The 20,503-nt window shown below is 39.4% G+C and overlaps 1 protein-coding gene across 2 annotated transcripts in view; it reads right to left on the bottom strand.

Moving 5' to 3' along the window:
• Positions 1-2,192: 2,192 nt before the first annotated feature.
• Positions 2,193-20,503, bottom strand: part of PPP1R3A (protein phosphatase 1 regulatory subunit 3A) — a 32,528-nt gene continuing 14,217 nt past the window's right edge. For both annotated transcript variants that reach the window (XM_077338486.1, XM_077338485.1), the window contains exons 2-4: positions 8,820-8,878; positions 8,562-8,698; positions 2,193-6,218 (exon numbers count right to left, since the gene is read on the bottom strand). In XM_077338486.1, coding sequence (XP_077194601.1) covers positions 3,384-6,218; positions 8,562-8,698; positions 8,820-8,878 — 3,031 coding nt within the window. In that variant the 3' untranslated portion in view covers positions 2,193-3,383. The remainder of the gene's footprint in view (positions 6,219-8,561; positions 8,699-8,819; positions 8,879-20,503) is intronic.

The raw sequence follows: 20,503 nt of genomic DNA, 5'->3' as shown, positions 1-20,503 counted from the left end.
CATCCAGTAGGCATGCTTTTCATTTTTCTGACCCAGATGCAGAACTTTACACTTATCTTTATTAAATTGCATCTTGTTCTCATTTGCCCATTTTTCCATTGTGTTCAGATAGTGCATAAAGATATTAAATAATGTAGGGGAGAGTATCGCCCCCTGTGGGACCCTGCAAGGGAGTTGGTAAGGGGGCAATAATTCTTCTACCACTGCCACCCGCTATATCCATTTCTAGAGAAAGGAGCACAGCTATTTTGAACCCAGGCTTTTCTTTCCAAGGTTAACGTGATTAATATATAGCCTCAGTCAGCCATATATTGGGAATAATTATACTAGCTAATCCATAAGTTTGCTATAATTATAACTGACAAATGTACTTATGCAGAGATGGGCATGAACTGGAAAAATGTGGCTCAGTGCACTTTGTGGTTCATGGCAAGCCTGGTTCATGAACTACAAACTAGTATAAACTTATAAAGGCTAAAAAATGGTCCAATTCATGAGGTTCATGATGCTGTAGAATACCCCCTTCCCAGTGTACTACAGAAATTAAACCCTCAATGATTTCTCCCTGACTCTCCCCTAACTGTCCTCCGTGTTTGGTGAGGATTGTGTTTACAGAGTCCAAGCTATGGTTCCCTAAAGATAGTTCCTCAATTCTGCAAAAAACAGCAAAACAAAAAAACAAAAACAAAAACCAGCTAGGATACTAGAAGTCCAGAAGAACAGAATCAAAGTCCAATAGAATCTCTGCAGTAGAAGCTGAAGGTGGGCGTAAGTTTTGCAAGTTCAACAGAACCAGTTCAATGTACTAGTGCCCAGCAGAATACAGTGCTATTGTCGCAATGCCAACTCAACAGGATTGATTTTTAGCACAGAATCAAGCAAGTGGGGTTGCTTAGCACAGAATCAAGCAACTCCAAGCAAGTGGGGTTGCAAGCCCAGCAGAACCAGAAATACCCAGAAGTACCAGTCCAATCACAGAGTACCCAGCAGAACCTAGTACCACCAATATTGCAAGCTTAAAAGGACCAATCTCCAAGCAAGGGGGTGGGATTTTGCAAGCTCTGAGCAAGAAAGGAGTGCTGGCAAAATATGGAGGGGAGGGAGGAAAACCTCTTGGAAATTATGTACTTTGTTTGAAACTGACAACAGTGTTTCCAAGGCTGAAGAATTCCAAATCTCCCCCACCTGATGTTTTGATGTTTGGTAAAAAAATATATAGTGTTTGAGCAGTGTGTCTGGCAATGTATCCATACACAAAGCAGAACAAACCTCCATAAATAGCTTGAAAATCTATGGAAGGTTTGTGCTGGTTGCCAAGCTCTTTATAAGACATGAACTGGGCAAAATTCATCATGAACCTTAGTGACCATCCCTACACATGAAAGATTTTGAGCTTTTAAGGAAAGCACTATAGAATTAGTGATGTCATGATCTATTCTCTGCTCTGCACATGCAAGCGGGAGATACCAGTATGGTATGTATAACGAGATGCTAAACTGATTCCTAAGTAAATTCCATTAAAATAAATCTGAATTCAAACAGCAGATGCACTATCCTGAGAATTGTTGTGACAATAAAATTCAAATCTATAGGTCTTCCTACAGGAAAGAAGATCATTATTTCAAGAGGGTAACTTATAGTCATAATTCCTGAAGTCAACCAAAGATACAGACTTTCTACAATGCCTTCTTAACAACCATTAAAGACTTAGTATTGCTCTAATTAAATCAATCCATGGTATAACCATTACACTATTTTTACTGCAATAAGGCATACATTTTGTTTGCTGACTAAGCCTACTTTTTAGAACATTGCCCTTGTAGCAATGTAAGTGAAAAGCAGGAGGGTGAAACTCTGCTTCCTGGCTTAATTTATTACATGAATTACATTTCTGATACAAAATTATATTTCTGGTATAATTCTTTTTCAGTCTTAAGTATTGTTAGGTCTTTGGAACAAAGCAGTTGGATGTATGACAATTAAAGGATTAGAAGAAACTTGCTTTGAGGGGGGGGAGGTACCTAATGTTTTCAGGATTCTACACTAGTTGCCTGGTTCTGCCAAAATCTATACCAGTCTGATCTGAACTGCCAATATGGATAGATTTGAAGCTAAACATTCACTTAGTGCAAAACAAAGTTATTAAGATTCTTTTTCTCTCTTTTGTTTTTCAAGTATTCTACACAAACAAACCATTCAAATTTTGTTTATTACTATCATGTAATGCTTATTGGGATTCTCTCTCTTAAGCAATATGGTCAAAACAACATCATTCAGAAAATCCAACTGGAATAACGTTACATTAAGTGAAATTCTCATGTTAGGTTATACAGCCTTCATTTACAAAAAATATATATATAAACATGAACCTGAAGACAATTAGGCTCTAACTTTTATCCTTCATTTTATTGCAGTCCATATCATATCAGTCGGTGGTGTCAGTAAGAGCCTGCTTTTTTAACACATACATCATAACAACTCTGGAGTCTAGATTTGACTCTGTGCAGACATAAATAGTCTTCATATTGCTCATTACAGAAAAGTCCCCCTATGTAACTTATTAAATGAGTTCTAGCAAAATGTTCTGGTTAATAATACCAATAGATCATTGGATGTATTCTTGCGCTCTTGTATAGTTCCCATACATTTTGATGGTGCATGCACAAGATTATATCCACAGTCAATATTTATAGCAAAGGCATGTCCACAGGGCATATTTTGGAGAGGAAGGAAGGCCCTGGTTCATGAATCCAGTGCATCAGAACCCTTCAAACCAATGCTGGTTCTCATTCATATTTGTTCACTTGACAAAATAGGAACATCATGGGGATGAGCTCAGGTGGAGGAATGATGTACAAATGCCCCAGGCAACATGGTACCATAAGTTGGGTGATGTGTCTGCTTCTCTTCTTTCCATTTTAGGGACTATGCCAGAACACAAAACACATGTGCAAAGGACATGCCCTAATACTGAGTTAGTCATAATGCCATTCCCTTTTAATTTATTTGCTATATATAATCTTTACCCCTCCCCAGCAAAACCTCTGGAGGGAAAAAATGAAGCTATACCACAAAACAAATGAATGCAACAAAATCTGAAGAAGCTAACATCACATCTCCATAACCTGATAAGGAACAGCAGCTATATTTAATTTTAACTTGATGTGCTTTAGAACTCATATTCATATTGGTATTTAATGATCCAAACATAATGGTCCTATGCAGAATAATTACTTATTATGAAGGAGCAAACTTCATGAGCATTCCTTTTAAGTAATGCTTGGGGCGGGGGGAATCTTGCATTGGTTCTAAGAATGGACGTTGCTGTCCTTTGGGACATACTGAGATTAAATATTAAGTACTTCACATAGACAGCAGGGTCTTTAATCCTTTTTGACAGATTCCTTACTTCTCCTGCCCTCACAATATAACCAATACAATGAAAATAAGTACATTGCAAAGCAAACAATTAAATCATAGTGGTAAAGAGTTACACAAAACACAACAAATAAGAGGAAATAAAGTATTTTGTAACCAATTTGCTTTAAAACTTGGCATTCAGCAGCTAAACTACAAGCTCCATTTTGTTGGCCGGAAATTTCTGCATGATCAAACCTTGTCTGGTTGTCATATCCTTCAGTATTCAAGTTCAGTGTTTCCTCTTCAGTTATACCTTCAGATCCAAAACCTGGCTCTTCCGTATCTTCAGTGGGCTGGCTAATTAAAATAGTTGGCCCTAGAGACTTCCCCACCTTGAGCTCTGGTTGTTGGACAAACTCATCCACACTCCTTCCTCCCTCCACACCAGAAGGCAATAGTGCTGAACTCTGAGGAGGATCTTGAAATTCTTCTTCTGTAGAAATAGTTGGAATAAATTCAGTTATTATACTTGTTGGACTGAAAACTGAAATATTGACTGAAGATTCTATGTGTGGATGGGATGGGTTGCCTCTTTCAGCAATATGAACTTCCATGGACTCTACAGAAGCTGGGGTTGAAGTGCCTTTGTAAGAACTGGACACTTCATTTTCATTAGGAGACATTTTGTGTTCAGTTTTAGTATCCACATAGTGAAATGTTCCCAAAATTATTTCCTCTCCAGCCAGTTCATTGTGCAGGCCTGGCTGAGGATATTGTGAAACATTCAGAGATGTTTCAGAAGGTAAATCCTGCTCCATGATTGCTTTTCCTTCTGCAGCAGAAGTCCATAATATTTCACTTAATGGTGAATCATTTCCACTGTTAAGTTCTGCTCTGGCAAGCTTTTTGCTTGCATTGGGTACTGACATCATTTCTCCTTGCACTGTTTCATGTGTGCGTGCATTATAAATATCTGAAACTGATTCCTTTTCAAATTTGGTGTCATATAATACACCCACTGTATTGCATTGACAAAGAGGATAATGGGAACCATCATTTCTCCCTTCATGTATATCAAACACTGTTTCCTTTTCCTCTGTGGGCCTGTCACTTAGTGCAGTCTCTTGAGGTAGCTTAACAATTACTGCTTTTTCACCAGCAGACATTTTTTCTGGAGTACTTTCTGATGTCATTTTAATTATATAAGCTGCTGTACCTGCCTCAGCTCCCCCTGCACTATCGTACTCAGCTACAGAAGACTCTTCATATCTCACTGAGTCTTGGCAGGTAAACAATTCATTTGTGGGAGTTACATTCAAACATCTTGTATTATCTCTAATTCCCCACATGGCTTCACCACCTGTTCGCTCTTTCATTTCCACTCTTTTATTGGCTTCACTTTCTCTTTCTGCCAATTGACTTTCTAAGGCACTCCAACTTTGATTCTCTAGCCCAACCCTATTGCTCTCACCACCTGTTATAACCCTCTCAGATTCATTTTGGCAGGGCTCTGCTTCCAAAATACTTATGTTTTCTGGGTTGTAGCTCTGACAGTACTTCCTTTTTTCTACATTTCCCCCAGCATCAAACACATCCTTTTGATTTATTGATGCAAAATGTGTAGGGGTTGCTTCACCTTTTGTTGTTACAAAATTGGGGTTACTTGTGCAAAACTGAATTATATGAGTGTCTTCTGAATGATTGTCCATTATGTTAAAATCTTTACTTAAAATGGAACTTTCTTTTTCTATGTTTCTTTTGACTGAGCTATCTTTATTTAACCATGGAAGCTCTGTTGATTCATTAATTGTCTCAGCTTCTACTTCACCTAGCTCACTAGAAGGCTTCACCACTTCTCCTTGGCTTACCTCAGTTGCTACGTCAAATTCATAACTATCTGTGGTGGACAACCATGATTGATTTTGTTTTTCAATAAGGTGTTTGGAATCAGCAGGATTTGCTGTTAAAGGGTATGCTTGATCTTTTTCTGAAGGATGTTCTAAAATGCTCAGTTTGATTTCTTTTCCCTTATGAATATTATACTCTGTCTTGTATTTTTCTTCTACATCATTACCTTTGGTATGTGGTCTTCCTAAGGAAGTTATTACTACATCAACATCAGCAAAGGTGTTGTCATGTAATGCTCCTCTTAAATATGGCTGATTTTTGTTATCAAGGATCTCCTTTTTAGGTTCATTTATGACAATGTTTTCCAACAATGAATCAGAGGTTTGGAAAGAAGATTTGTGCACATATTGCTCGTGAACTGGCTTCACATTGTCACCCCATTCTTCCAATATACTTTCCTTTAATGGGATTGGTTCGCTAGGATTTAAGGGAACTGTTTCAGAATTTCTTTCCCAGGCTTCTTGGTGCTGATCATAATCATGCTCACTGATGAACAACCTCTTTATTGTTTCACTTCCTGTGATACTATCAGTTTCATCTTTAGAAACATCTGTATGACTCATTCCTTGTTTGCTTGCCATAACATCTGTAATATAGGCAGCCTCATTTTCCTTTGTTCCAGGCCAATACTCCTGTGATAAAAGGATTTCACTTGTGCTGGAACATTCCAAAGATTGTGCACTATTGTTTACTGATTCTACTGCAGACTGTTTTTCAGGAGGTAACTGACTATAATCATATACTGTGGAATACCTCTGGGTATTTTGCATTTCTTGCTCTTGTAAAATATGTCCTGTCAAAGAACTGATAGGTAGAGGTTGCCTAACCAAGCCAGAGTCAACCTTCTCCCCCAAACCTTGTTGGTCATTTGGAAATTTTAATGGCTTGGATACGTATTCATGGCTTTCATCTCTGGAAGAACCTCTGGTTCTTATGAAGTGATGTCTGAGCTGGAACAACAGAATCAAAATGAATGGTTAGGAAATGTGTGCGCATATAGGCTGTATTCATATATGTCTCTATGTATCCGTCCATATGTCTGAACGTGGAAGTAATTACAAAACAACTGTTTACAACTCTTTAAAAAAAGCTTTCGGGGAAATATGTTCTAAATCAGTTGCAAAATTTACATTGCTTGTATTTAAAAAAAATAGATGACTGAGAAAAGAGCAAGAAATAATATAGCATGCAATAGTACTCTGCTGTCTTTCTCACAGCCTCCCCCTTCTCTTTCTCTTTATTCATGAGCTCAGTAAGCTGCAAGTCCATTTCATACAAATGAATCCTAAAGAGAATATACTCTCTACAAGGGAAGCTCAACTAATTCATGGGCATGTTTTATTTTAAAGTGAGTGCATTGACACAGTATATCAAAGCTGGAGAATGTACGGCATTGTCCAGTAAAATAAAGATACTTTTGCACACTGACAAATATGATGAGGATTATCTCTGCTTCATTCCTCCCAGGACCCTTTTACTGGTTTCAGACCTGAATGTTTTAGAGTCCTCAAGAAAGTGCAAAACAAGTTAGCAAAGCGAAGGCCAGAAATGAAGTTTCTTTCCTCTCTTCCAAGTCTCACATTATATTATTCAACTGCATTTGCTTGTCAGGGCATTCTTGCCTTGCTTCCCAATCGTCAAACTGATGGTTCCATACCAATCAATTAGAGGATGGCTTCTTGGGCACCTCTTATTACATTTACACTTGCGGCAGATACCCCTATTACAGTATCTCTTATTAATATGTTTTCTGCAAAGCCTCTGCAAACTATTAATAGTAAAACGTCACTCAAAGAAAAGGGAAGGAACTAATGTTTCTGCAAATTCTGTTTTAATGACCCTCTGCCAACTGGTGCTCAAATGTATCTGAGCTCTTCAGTGATGCCAACTGTCAGGATTTAATAGTGAGATGCCTGGTTTTTTCTCCCCTCTCTCTCCCTCCTCATAACTGACATTTGCATGATCTCAATAATTATATGCAAATCTTACGATTTCTCCTTCTTCTCACATAAGGCTCATGTTACTTGTCAACTGCTGAGCTGTCTTGTGAGCCATTGCCTATGGGTTTCAAAGATTTGGTTGCATTTCCATTTATTATAGACCGCCATTGTTTAATTCATTACACGGCACATAAGGCAAATTAAAATCAGAATGGCACGCACATATACTCCTCATTTATTTTGCAGATGATCACTGCGATTCTTTTTATTAAGCAGACTATTATTGGAGGATATTTATTGTATAATTATACTATTATGTATACTGCATTTTATTTATATATATCTATATATCATTTTATTGCCGTCTCTCTTTTTTTTAATGGTGCTGATTTTCCAGTATTGAAGGATCTTATAGTGGATGACAACTTTGAACTTTCCTAAAGTTAGACGTAGGAAGGCTTTGCAATTACATATAAAGAATCTATTCAACACATTATTCATATGGGTTGTGTGGTACTCTTATTCCCTTGTGTTCCAGCTTTCATGTAGTTAAAAGGAATCACCATTATATTTCATAGCTATTTATCCTATTTATGCAAATTATATCTGCTCCAAACTACCTGCCCTGTGTCAATGGATACATTTCCTTCCTCTGTGGCCTAAAATGCAAGTGGAAGCTGACCTTATTTTGTAAAAATTGTGCAGATTATATCTTCACAATGGAACTTCCCATTGGAAATGGTCTGTTTTGCAATTGGAAAGTACTAGTGATCTCAACAACGCAAGGGGGAGCAAAAGGACTTAAATGGGTTTGTCAACTGCCCCCTCTCCTGGTTCAGAATTTATCGATCAGGGAAGAAAAGGGAACTTCCAAAAACCAAAGAAAGTGTAGAGTAGTGAGATACAACAACATTCACCTCACCCAGTAGGCAGCTGCTACAAGTAGTGGCTTCTCACAAGGTTGTAGCTCCTATATGGTGAGCCTCATAAGCAGCCATTTCAGGCTAAACAGTATCCCACCACAGTCTGTGTATATCCCTCTAAATACAGAAGCCTTACTAATGTGCAATGTGTGTATTAAGTGTATATTGCTCACAGAAGCTAGAAAGAGAGAACTCTGAAATATTATTCTTCTAGTGTTTTCAAATAGTCATTTATAGCCTGTGATAAAAAAGAAGAGAGATGTTATTACTTTAAGACCACTCATTTGTAATGAAACAGATCAAACTGGTATATCAACTACAGATTATTTAGTATATATATGAAGACTTTAGATGTTGGGAAGTATTTCATTCCTTTTGAGGAATAAATTCATATTGTCTAACAATATGCATATAAGAGGATAACACTTACCAACAGTTCTAATTCTTTTTCATTATCTTCGTTATCTTCTTCATTATCTTTCACATTTTTATCTTTTATGTTTTCTTTGCTTGGGTTAATCTCATTGTCATCCACATCCAAACAATGAATTCTGGGGATGCTTGACTCTGAAGGGGTTAACAAAAATTGCACCTGAATAATATCCATCAGCTTGTTTTGTTACATTCTTTCTCTATTTTTTAATTAACATGCGCAGTAAAGAAGAACTAATTGAGTGGGATTTTATACCTGAAGCCCTGGAATTATTCCATATGTCTTCATCAGCCGTTGCCAATATTTCTTCTTTACTGTTAAATGAGAAAGGAAACTTGGTGATACTTTTCAGACTCATAGTTGGAAATCCTTTTAGCTCTAAGCCTAATAACATCAAAGTTAATGATGCAAAATAAGTGATTAGAAATTTTGCATAAATGTAATATTAAATATGAGTTTTGTCATGTGGATGAGTGTCTCAATGTGTCAGGCAAGGATGCCGCTGAAAGTTGTCAAGAGTAACTTAACCTTCTCCATATCTTCAACCAATAAGTACATTGATTGGGTTGGAAGGAAGAGAACTAGAACATCAGTGCAATCTATTAATCATCCTATCACTTGCCTTGCATATTGGAACTAGGATATCCCTGAGGCTATTTATCTCTTCATCAAATGATTTTAATTTATTTTGGTCACATTTTCAAGGCAACTTCACACATGCCACTAAAACAACTTCATTTCCTCTGTTCTCCTATTAGTATGCATGTCCTGAGGCTATGTATGCATACATGTATTTTATTTATTTTTATTTATTTATTTACTTACTTACTTACTTACTTACTTACTTACTTCCCTCCCCGAAGGCTCAGGCTTGGATTTAACAGATGAACCACAAATATGGGAGAGGAATGGGAAGGTGACTGTAAGCCGCTTTGAGCCTCCTTCGGGTAGGGAAAAGCGGCATATAAGAACCAACTCTTCTTCTTCTTCTTCTTCTTCTTTTTATTTATTTATTTGAAGTAATGTTGTATTTGTCCTTCCTTTTAAAAGACACACACACAAAAAGGAATACTAGACAGAGACTGTTTTATATGGGGATCCAAAAAGCAAAAGATGGGTCTCTAAATAAGTCAGATGATGTCTTTGTAGGCTGGAGGCTTGCAGCATACAAACTGTACCTTTTTTACAGGCCCTTAAAAAGGTTTTGTGGAACCAGGACTGTTGAGCGGGGAGAGACTTTTAGCAAGATTTACAAGGAGGCTGAGGGAAACTGTTTGCTCGTCAGAACCTATTACACCTATCAGCATTGGAGCGGAATAATACCATCCAGGGCAACCTACAGGCCCTGCCAGGCAGCAGAAGCCTTGGGAGGGTGGAGCTTGGGAAGAGGAGAAACCTCAAGAGGGTATAATGCTATAGTGTTTACTCTTCAAAATAGCCATTTTCCCCAGGGGAACTGATGTTGTTTGTCTGATTGTCTGAAGATCAATTGTAATAGAGGGAGATCTCCAGGTACCACTTTAAGGTCAGCAACCATACGACAAGGTTGTTATTTTCATCAGTCTATGATTTCCTTTTTCTTTTAGTTCTAGCCAGCTCCTACCCAACCAGATATTGCAAAGGGGCAGCCATGTTAATGTGTGACAACAAAATAAAAAATTTAAAAATTCATTTTCTTTTTCCCTGCATTTGTTTCTTTTCCAGACGGTTCTTCATTTTGTTCTTTTCCTCTCATGATTTGCTGTTTATCTATCTTCACTTCTAAGTTCTCTTCCCCACAAGCATCTTACATTGCTCTCCTCTCCTCCATTTTAATCACATAACAACCCTGTGAGGTAGGTTATGCTGAGAGTGAGTGAAAGGCTCAAGGTCACCAAGTAAGCTAAAATGATAAAATCTGGTAAAATACTACATCCTAATCTGACACTTTAACCACTCTACAAGTTTAATGGGGGGGGGGGGTTGGAGGGGGTTTGGGAAAGGACCTGGACCATAATATTCCAATATTTTCAGTTTTGGCCCTTAAACTTCCATGATCATCCTGAAGCTGGTGGCCAATTTTGATATTCTTAAGGGTGGACATGGGGATCCTTTTATTATTATGGTAACAGCCAGCCAAATAATTTGTTCTGCTATGATATTTGGTTTGGGTTATGACCCTATGGGATGCAGATGTAACTTTTCTTTGGGGCCCATGGTGGCTCTCAGCAGTCCTGTGTGGAGCTCGAAAGCTATGTCATTTGAGAAAGTCTTTTAAAGTTGCAGAATGAATTCAAATGATCTTAGGCCCTGTAATGTATTTCCTTCCTTATTCTGGGCATCCTTGGGATGACATATCAATAAACAGCAGGCTGGCTTTTTTTTTTTTTTTTTTTTAGTACCAGGTGCTTACTTTGCTTGAGATTGTTGGGTATAACATAAACATAAGGGATTTCTTTTTTATTCCTACTGTATGATCCCTACTGTATGATTAACTACTACTGTTATCCCATGGGAATGAGAATCAACAGCATACCTGGCAGTCCTTTTCAAGGTGCTTGTAGACAGTTACTCATTACACACCCACTGTTTGTTCCTTCTATCACAAGTTTGACCACTGTAATTTGGATGTGTTGATTGCATCCAGTCCATAGCTTGCATCTTTACCCTCAGGTGAAGAATTTACTCCTGGGTTGAAGTCTGGCCCAGGAGGGGTCCTGATAAAGTCAAACCCTCCAGGGCATATTCTGCACACAGTAGATAATGCACTTTCAATGTACTTTAGAAGTAGATTCTCCTGTTCTGCACAGGAAAATCCAGCTGCCAAAGCAGATTGAAAGTGCATTATCCTATGTGTGCGGAAGGGGCCCAGGAGTGCTTGGATCTGAAAATGTCCCTGTTTGGTGAAGGAAAATAGGCTAGGCGACCTTTGGTTCTCATTCCATCTCTAGTTTGCCATTTCTATTCTTCTGCCAACTATACATACAATCCAGTGGGGGTGGGTTCTCTGAAACAGCAATGAACTAGAACTACATTGATTTAAATGGTTCACATGCAGGAAACCTCTTGGGTAGATATTGCCCTATATAATTGAATGCATTTTATTTCTTCCTTTGTGTTTGTCCTCTTTTGGGGAAATATTTTTATGTCAGCATTATGAAAGATTCTGATGTTATAATAAATTAAAAATCTTTCCCATTCCATTTTATTCAAAAGTCTTACATGCAAAATTATATAATTATCCAAAAATATTCAGCAGCAGGTTGCTAAATTTAAACTTGGCTGCAACAATCTACGTATGACCTGTCACCACCTTTTTATTTATAATCTATCTTCCATGTCTTCCCTGAGTGCACTAATTTTGCAGCAGAATAGTCACTGTCAACAAAGATCTTTACTATTTATAGAGAGTCAATATTGTTTAACACTATTTCTACTTGCAGAAAAATAAGTATATTTTTCTGCAGGTCCTTTAGATTCAAGCCAGAGAACTGCCTTTTTGCATTCTTGCTAAACCTTACTATTAGGAGTGATACTTGGGCACTCAGGAGGGATGCTTCACAGTGTGTGAGCTTGGCAGGGTTTTGTATTTTGTATTGAGCATTGCCCAAGTCTTGTCCAGCCTCATTCACCTTTATCTAACCTGATATCTTATCTACCTAGAATGTATATACATATTCCTTCTGCTAAATTATTTCCTCTGTACCCTTTCAATTTTATTCACGTCCTTCTTAAAGTGAGGCCTTCAGAACTGCACACAGTACTCCAGGTGTGGTCTGACCAGTGCCGTATACAATGGGACTATATCTTGTGATTTTGATTTGATGCCCCGGTTGATACAGCCCAAAATGGCATTCGCCTTTTTTTACCGCTGCATCACACTGACTGTTCATGTTCAGCTTATAATCTACAAGTATTCCCAAGGTCTAGTTCACACATAGTGTTACCTAGAAGCGTATCCCCCATCCAGTAGGCATGCTTTTCTTTTTTCTGACACAGATGACTTTACACTTATTTTTTATTAAATTGCATCTTGTTCTCATTTGCCCTTTTTTCCATTGTGTTCAGATCTCGTTGAACTTTGTCTCTAACTTCTGGAGTATTTGTCAGTCCTCCCAATTTGGTGTCATCTGCAAACTTAATGAGCAATCCCTCCACCCCCTCATCTAGATCAGGGGTCGTCAACCAGTGGTCCTCCAGATGTCCATGGACTACAATTCCCATGAGCCCCTGCCAGCGTTTGCTGGCATCTGGAGGACCACAGGTTGACTACCCCAGATCTAGATCATTAATAAATATGTTAAAAAGTACCGGACCAAGCACCGAGCCTTGAGGTACCCCGCTACTCACCTCCCTCCAGTCTGATGAAACACCATTGACAACAACTCTTTGAGTGTGGTTCTCTAACCAATTCCCTATCCATCTAACTATCTAAAAATCCATATTGCAGTCCTTCAATTTATCCATCAGAACATCATGAGGAACCTTATCAAAAGCTTTACTAAAATCCAAGTAAATGACATCAGCCGAATTTCCACGATCCAGCAAACCTGTTACTTGGTCAAAGAAGGAAACAGGTTGGTCTGACAGGACAAATCCATGCTGACTTCCCTGAATCACCAAATTGTCCTCCAGATGTTTGCAGATCGCTCCCTTTAATATCTGCTCCATTATCTTCCTCACAACAGAGGTCAGACTCACTGGTCTGTAGTATCCCTGGTCATCCATCCTCTCTTTTTTGAGGATCAGAATTACGTTTGCTCTCTTCCAGTCCTCCCAGACATCTCCAGTCCTTAAAGAGGTCCCGAAGATGATGGACAAGGGTTCTGCAAGTTCTCCGGACACTCTCCAGTACCATGTTCAGTTTGGGGCACCACAGTTAAAGAGGGATGTAGACAAACTGGAGAGTGTCCAGAGTAGGGCAACAAAGATGGTGAGGAGTTTGGAGACCAAGATGTATGAGGAAAGGTTGGGGGAGCTTGGTCTGTTTAGCCTGGAGAGGAGACAACACCATCTTAAAGTATTTAAAAGGCAGTATTATAGAGCAGTGGTTCTCAACCTGAGGGCCGGGACCCCATTGGGGGTCGAACGACCCTTTAACAGGGGTCGCTGCAGGGCAAGCAGCTTGGCCGGGGGGGAACCATCCACACAACATCCTTACAGGGTAGATTGAGATAAAGCATTTGTCTGTCTGGAGCAGTGGAGAAGAGCGAGATCAGCATGGTGTGACAGAAGGCAGAACTAAACTGAGAAACCCAGGGGAAAAAAACAACTTATATACAATCATGAACAATGTATCTTCATGCCATTGGTCAGTTTCAGTTTAATTTCTGTAAAAGAAGACTTGGATAATTTTATGGTTGGGGGTCATCACAACTTGAGGAACTGTATTAAAGGGTCGCAGCATTAGGAAGGTTGAGAAGAACTAATATAGAAAATGGAGCAGAGTTGTCTTCTCTTGCCATGGAGGGATGGAGCAGAACTAATGGGATGAAATTATTTCAAAGGAAATTCCATCTAAACATCCAGAAAAAGTTCCTGTGAGTTAGAGAGGTTTCTCAGTGAATGAACAGGCTTCATTGAGAGGTGGTGGGGTCTCCATTTTTGAAAATTTTTAAACAGAGGCTAGATAGCCATCTGACAAAGAGGCTGATTCTGTAAAAGTTCAAGGGAGTAGCAGGTAAAAGTGGATGAGCAATAAGGTTGTGAATGTCCTGCATTATGCAGGGAGTTGGACTAGATGACCCAGAAGGTCCCTTCCAACTCTGTTATTCTATGAAATGTAAATTATCTGTGTGAAACAGGAAGGAGCTAAGTTAAAAAGGTGTGAATCCTGTCAAAAATCTTCCAAATATGAATTCTCTGTGCAATTGACTAGAACAGAATTACCAGTTAGCAGGCCTGAAACGTCCTCCTTAAAAAACAAACAAACAAAAAAGCCTGCAAGGGTAGGTGTAAAATCATGTTGAAATAAAGCAGAGAAAATAAATAATGATGGCTTATCACCCATGTACACATTTGACTCAGCCCACCCTAATCATTTGCAGGCTATGGGCCCACTTCTACAAAATCTTTCAAGATGTTTACAATGACTTCAAAATATGGAAAATCTGGAGCTTGAGTAAAAGGAAAGACATTACAATGGGACACTGGGGTGGATTTTGGATGAACACTCTGTGGGAGAAGCTAATGCTATCAGTTTTTGTACAGAATCTGGAGCTTCACCCTGATGTGCCTATGTCACTTCTGGATCATATTGGAAGTCACATGGGCATGTTGCTGAAATGTGTGAAGAAACTCCCAATTCCCAGTAAGTTCACCTCCCACTCTCCACTGGGTGCCCAGAAGGACCTGGCATCCTGGTGTGGAGCTGCTGTTGCCATGGTCCCTCATGGTTGGTTTTCTCTTGGGCAGGGATCTTGAGGCCAGGCATAGGCTGGCAGTGAACCCTGGACAATAGTTATCTGTAAAATCACTATAAACTGTAATAGGAAATAGGAGGGAAATGGTAAATTCCTCAGTTCATATGTGCCAGAAACACATGAAGATTAGTATGAGACATAGTTAAAATGAATGCAATGGAGGTGATTGACTGGATAGAATCATAGAATTATAGAATCATAGAGTTGGAAGGGAACTCATGGGTCCAACCCCCTGCACTATGCAGGACACTCACATCCCAATCGCTCATCTACCGTAACCTGCCACACCTTTGCCTTCACAGAATCAGCCTCTCCATCAGATGGCTATCTAGCCTCTGTTTAAAAATTTCCAAAGATGGAGAACCCACCACCTCCCGAGGAAGCCTGTTCCACTGAGAAACTGCTCTGTCAGGAACTTCTTCCAGATGTTTAGATGGAATTTCTTTTGAATTAATTTCATCCCATTCGTTCTGGTCTGTCCCACTGCACTCCGCTCTGCGGGTATGAATTTACTGGTTGTCCCGGGCCCACGGGATGTCCGCCTGGCCTCGACCCGGGCCAGGGCCTTTTCAGTCCTGGCCCCAACCTGGTGGAATGAGCTCCCAGAAGAGCTAAGGGCCCAGCGGGATCTACCAGCTTTCTGCAGGGCCTGTAAGACGGAGCTCTTCCGCCAGGCATATGATTGAGGCCAGGGCAGATCTCCCACAAATCCATCAGAGGATCCCCTCCAATATTGAGATCTCTAACCGAGATCATTGTTAGATCTATTGTATTGGTGCCACCCTCTTCTGAATATTATTCTCCATCAGGCTGAACTTGGGGGGAAGTCAGGTAACTAAGATCAGAATTGTGACCACCGCCACTTATATGTTATATGTAACTTTTGTTGATGTTAATTGGGGTTTTTATGGGGATTTTATTGTGTTTTAACTATTATCATTATCATCATCATCATCATCATCATCATCATCATCATCATCATCATTATTATTATTATTATTATTATTATTATTATTATTATTATTATAAAAAGAGAGAATAATTCTGCTCCCTCCTCCATATGGCACCCTTTTAAATACTTGAAGATGGTTACCAGATCCCCTCTCAGTCATCTCCTCTCTAGGCTAAACAGACCAAGCTCCCCCAACCTTTCTTCATATGTCTTGGTCTCCAAACCCCTCACCATACAGTTTGTCAACATCCCTCTTCAGTTGGGGCGCCCAAAACTGAACACAGTACTTCAGGTGAGGCCAAACCAGAGCAAAGTAAAACGGTACCATCACCTCCTGTGATCTGGACACGATACTCCGTTTGATACAGCTCAAAATCCCATTTGCCTTTTTAGCCACTGAGTCACACTGCTGACTCATGTTCAATGTATGGTCTACTAAGACTCCTAGATCCTTTCGCACATGCTACTGCCAAGACAAGTCTCCCCCATCTTTTATTGGTGTATTTGGTTTTTGCTACCTAAATGCAGAACTTTACATTTGTCCCTATTGAACTTCATTTTATTCAGTTTAGCCCACTTCTCGAGCCTATCAAGATCATTCTGTATTCTGTTGCTGTCTTCAGTTGTGTTTGCTATCCCTCCCAGTTTAGTATCATCTGCAAATGTAATAAGTATCCCCTCTAATCCCTCATCCAAATCATTTATAAATATGTTGAACAACACAGGCCCCAAGACAGATCCTTGGGGTACTCCACGTGTCATTCTTTTCCAAGAAGATGCTGAACCATTAACAAGTACCCTCTGGGTACGATTTGTCAACCAGTTATTGATCCACCTGACAGAATTAGGATCCATACCACATTTTACCAACTTGTCAACAAGAATACCATGTGGAACCTTATCAAAAGCTTTACTAAAATCCAGATGAACTATGTCCACAGCATTCCCCTGACCCAGCAAGGTAGTCACTTTCTTGAAAAAAGATATAAGGTTGGTCTGACATGACTTGCTCTTGCAAAACCCATGCTGAGAAATCACAGCTCTCAGTTCCAGCTGCTCAAGGACCGAGTGTTTATTTGTTCCAAAATTTTGCCAGCTACAGATGTCAAGCTGACAGGTCGATAATTACCCGGATCTTCCTTTTTCCCTTTCTTGAAGATGGAGACAACATTTGCCTGCCTCCAATCATCTGGCACCTCAATGGTCTGGATACCTTGTTACAATAGTAGTATTTTTAAATTATGTTAGCAGCTACATTATTAAACCTTGGCCAAAAATTAGAATTAAATAAAACATACAGAGTAAAGTGATTTACAGCACAATTCTGTGCATGTAAATCCCTACATGTTCAATGGAACTTACTCCCAGATGTGTGTACATAAAATTGAAGCCTCGGGGACATACCTAAGTACTAAGGAAAAATATAAAAAACCAATCAGATCTGCAAATTCCAGCACAGGGCTTTCTATAAATACTGTGGAATCTTTGAATGATTGTACAAAGAAGCTCAGAGATTTGTTTGGAGAACTGGATGGGGCTTAAAGCAAAGAGAGCTTTGGATGATTATAGTTGCAGCTGAAAAATCAAAAAGGCCTATCAGAACTCAGGCTATATTCATTCAGCATGTCCATGACCACTCCACCAACTGTCTTCATACCACTGGAATCACAAAAACTGGAGACAGTCAACAGTGTTTCCAGGTATCAACTCATCCAGGTACTGCAGTGCTAGCCCAGTTTGTTTACCGGATGGTTTCTCGGTGAGGTCTTTCAAGCATAACATGCAGCTGTACCAGTCCTTATATTGTCAATTGCTTTCAGAAGGAACAGGCAGATTGGTCCTTCATCCTGTCCATTAATTAATGAGAGGGCAAAAACCAGAAATCTTAACTCAGAAAACTCAGAAAAACCAGAAATCTTAACATTGCTATTATGCTCTTGAATAGATCCTTTTAATTTTAACAGGACAAGAAAACTTTCTGTTGGATTATGACTTTAGATTGTATGAGATCTACTCTATTTGGGATGAAGTCCAAATAGATAATTTAGCATGACAGGAAGGTGGTAGAATCTTTGGATCATTGTGCCATAACAGTCCACATTTGCTTATTCTTGGAATGTTGGTCATGTTGAAATTGGTCATGAAGGGCAGTTTACCGTAACCATATAAATCTTTGCTCCATTGCTATTACTAAGGGAAACATGCATGCAATTTGTTCAACTGGCATTTTGCCACACAGTCTGTAACCTGAGTTAAAATTTGAAACCAGTTGTCCAAAGTCAAACTCTAAGATGAAATCCATTGGATTAAGTGGCAACGTATATCCATTATTCTATCTTCTTCACTATCATATGTTCCTGATTTGTAAACCCTTCATCTCTACATGCGATATGAAATACAGTAATAATAAATGAAAACTAATTCTCACAATACATTCAGCTCACATGAGCAGGCTGCTCCTGTAGGCATGCTGATCCTTCATGTTCATAGGCAATAAATACGACAAAGAAGAAGAGTTGGTTCTTATATGCTGCTTTTCTCTACCTGAAGAAGTCTCAAAGTGGTTTCCATTCGCCTTCCTTTTCCTCTCCCCACAACAGACACCCTGTGAGGTAGGTGAGGCTGAGAGAGCCCTGATATCACTGCTCAGTCAGAACAGTGCTGTGGCAAGCCCAAGGTCACCCAGCTGGGGACCTGTGGAATCAAACCTGGCTTTCCACGCTCTTAACTACTACACCAAGCTGGCTCTCCTCTGAATGTCTGTGCTAAAAAGCAACAGCACAGGGAGGATTTGGCTTCTGTGCCCTGTTTGTTGGCCCTCCAGAGGAAGTGGTGGGCCACTGCATTAAATAGGATGCTAGTCTAAATGTACCACTGGCCTGATCCAGCAGGACCCGTCTTATGTTCTTATGTTCATCTCATCTTATGTCAAGTATATGCCAGATAGCATCAGAACAGGATGTAGCAACTTGAGTATATGAAGTTGTCTTATACTGAGTTATACCATTGGGAAAGGCCGTGGCTGATCAGAACCTCAGACAGAAGCTGATTTGCTAATTGATCTATTGAACTGGAGAGGTGGACTTGAAACTGGGAGCTCTACCACTGGCTTGTGTTACACAGGGAACTCCAAAACATGATTTTAAAAACTGAGTATTACACAGTTTACATTAGAAGACTATTTGCATGAGAAAATACTGTAAGTGGCAGAGTGAAACTTGTACATTTGGGAATGACTATCTGTTTTCTTCTCAGTTTATATAGAAAAAGAAGAAGAGTTGGTCCTTATATGCTGCTTTTCTCTACCAGTCGGCTTCCCATTACTCTCCCCACAACAGACACCCTGTGGGGTGGGTGAGGCTGAGAGAGCCCTGATATCACTGTGTAAAAATCAAACTGTAACATCCTGTTAGCCTGACATATTGCCCTCATATGTTCAATGGCTGGTTTCCTCACACAAGGGGGGGGGGAGAGTGAATGTAATAACCAGACTAGAATTTTTGTAGGGAGGAAGTAACTTGCTTGCAATGAAAAACTGGAATGTATGCAAAAGAGAGGAATAAGTTCGGAGATCATAAATGAATTAGGTAATATTGGGATAAATAATACTGAGAAAGCTAACTGATCATAAGAATTCTGGACCTGTTTTCTGAGCTGGAACCTATGTGTTCCAAACTAATGGATATTCCTGTACCACAGGTCTTTCACTATCTTCTGTGCTGCCCTGTTCTGGTATTATAATGTACCATAATGGTGTCCCTTTCAGACCAAAAGACAGACAGATCCCCAAGCGGTAATATGCCCAGCAACTGTTTACACACTTTGGCATAAAGAGATTTCCATCTTGCCATGTCCTACCTCTAAAAATGCCAGTCATAGTTACTGGCACATCAGGGACTAAAACTACCAGACCACAGCCACACAGTCCAGAAAACCCACAATAACCTGTATGTTTGTCAGCAGCCATACATTTACAGAGCAAACCTATACAGAGGTACCACCTTGTAATTCCATAGAAGTCTATGGGCTTAAAAGGATGTCATTCTGCTTAGCACTGCCCAGTGAGATTGGTAAAATATTCACTGTCAATTAAATTTAGTCATGACTGGGTCACAGTGAAAGCAAAAGGATTTCAGTCCATTATGACAAGGTTTCAGTAGACTTGAAATCATTACTTTAGCTGGATGGTATCACTGTAAGCAAATTCCAGCAGATCTTTTGTAACATTATGGAGCCTACTTCATTTTCCTCTGGACTGAATTCCATTCTTCCACTGGATAACCAAAAGAGCGATCCTGTAAATATTAGGGATGTTACATTATTGGTCATCTCTGCTGCTTCAGCTCCAAAGTGTCCATTTCAATTTCACTTCCCCCGCATGCAAATTGAACATTTGTTTCCATGCCATGTTTTGTTCATCATGCCAAGAATATTTCTCAACATTATTTTACATAAATTACATATAAATGGTCTATATAGGATATAGGTAGCATAAAAGTGATCTACAAATGAAATGAAATGGCATTGTGAGTGTAAAGAAATGCACTGAAAACACAAACATTGAGAATGGGTGGGAAGAAAATGTG

This window comes from Paroedura picta, chromosome 5 (assembly GCF_049243985.1).
Source record: "Paroedura picta isolate Pp20150507F chromosome 5, Ppicta_v3.0, whole genome shotgun sequence".
Classification (NCBI taxonomy): Eukaryota; Metazoa; Chordata; class Lepidosauria; order Squamata; family Gekkonidae; genus Paroedura; species Paroedura picta.
Note: the sequence above shows the minus strand (reverse complement) of the source record. Positions and strands in the feature narration are given on the sequence as shown.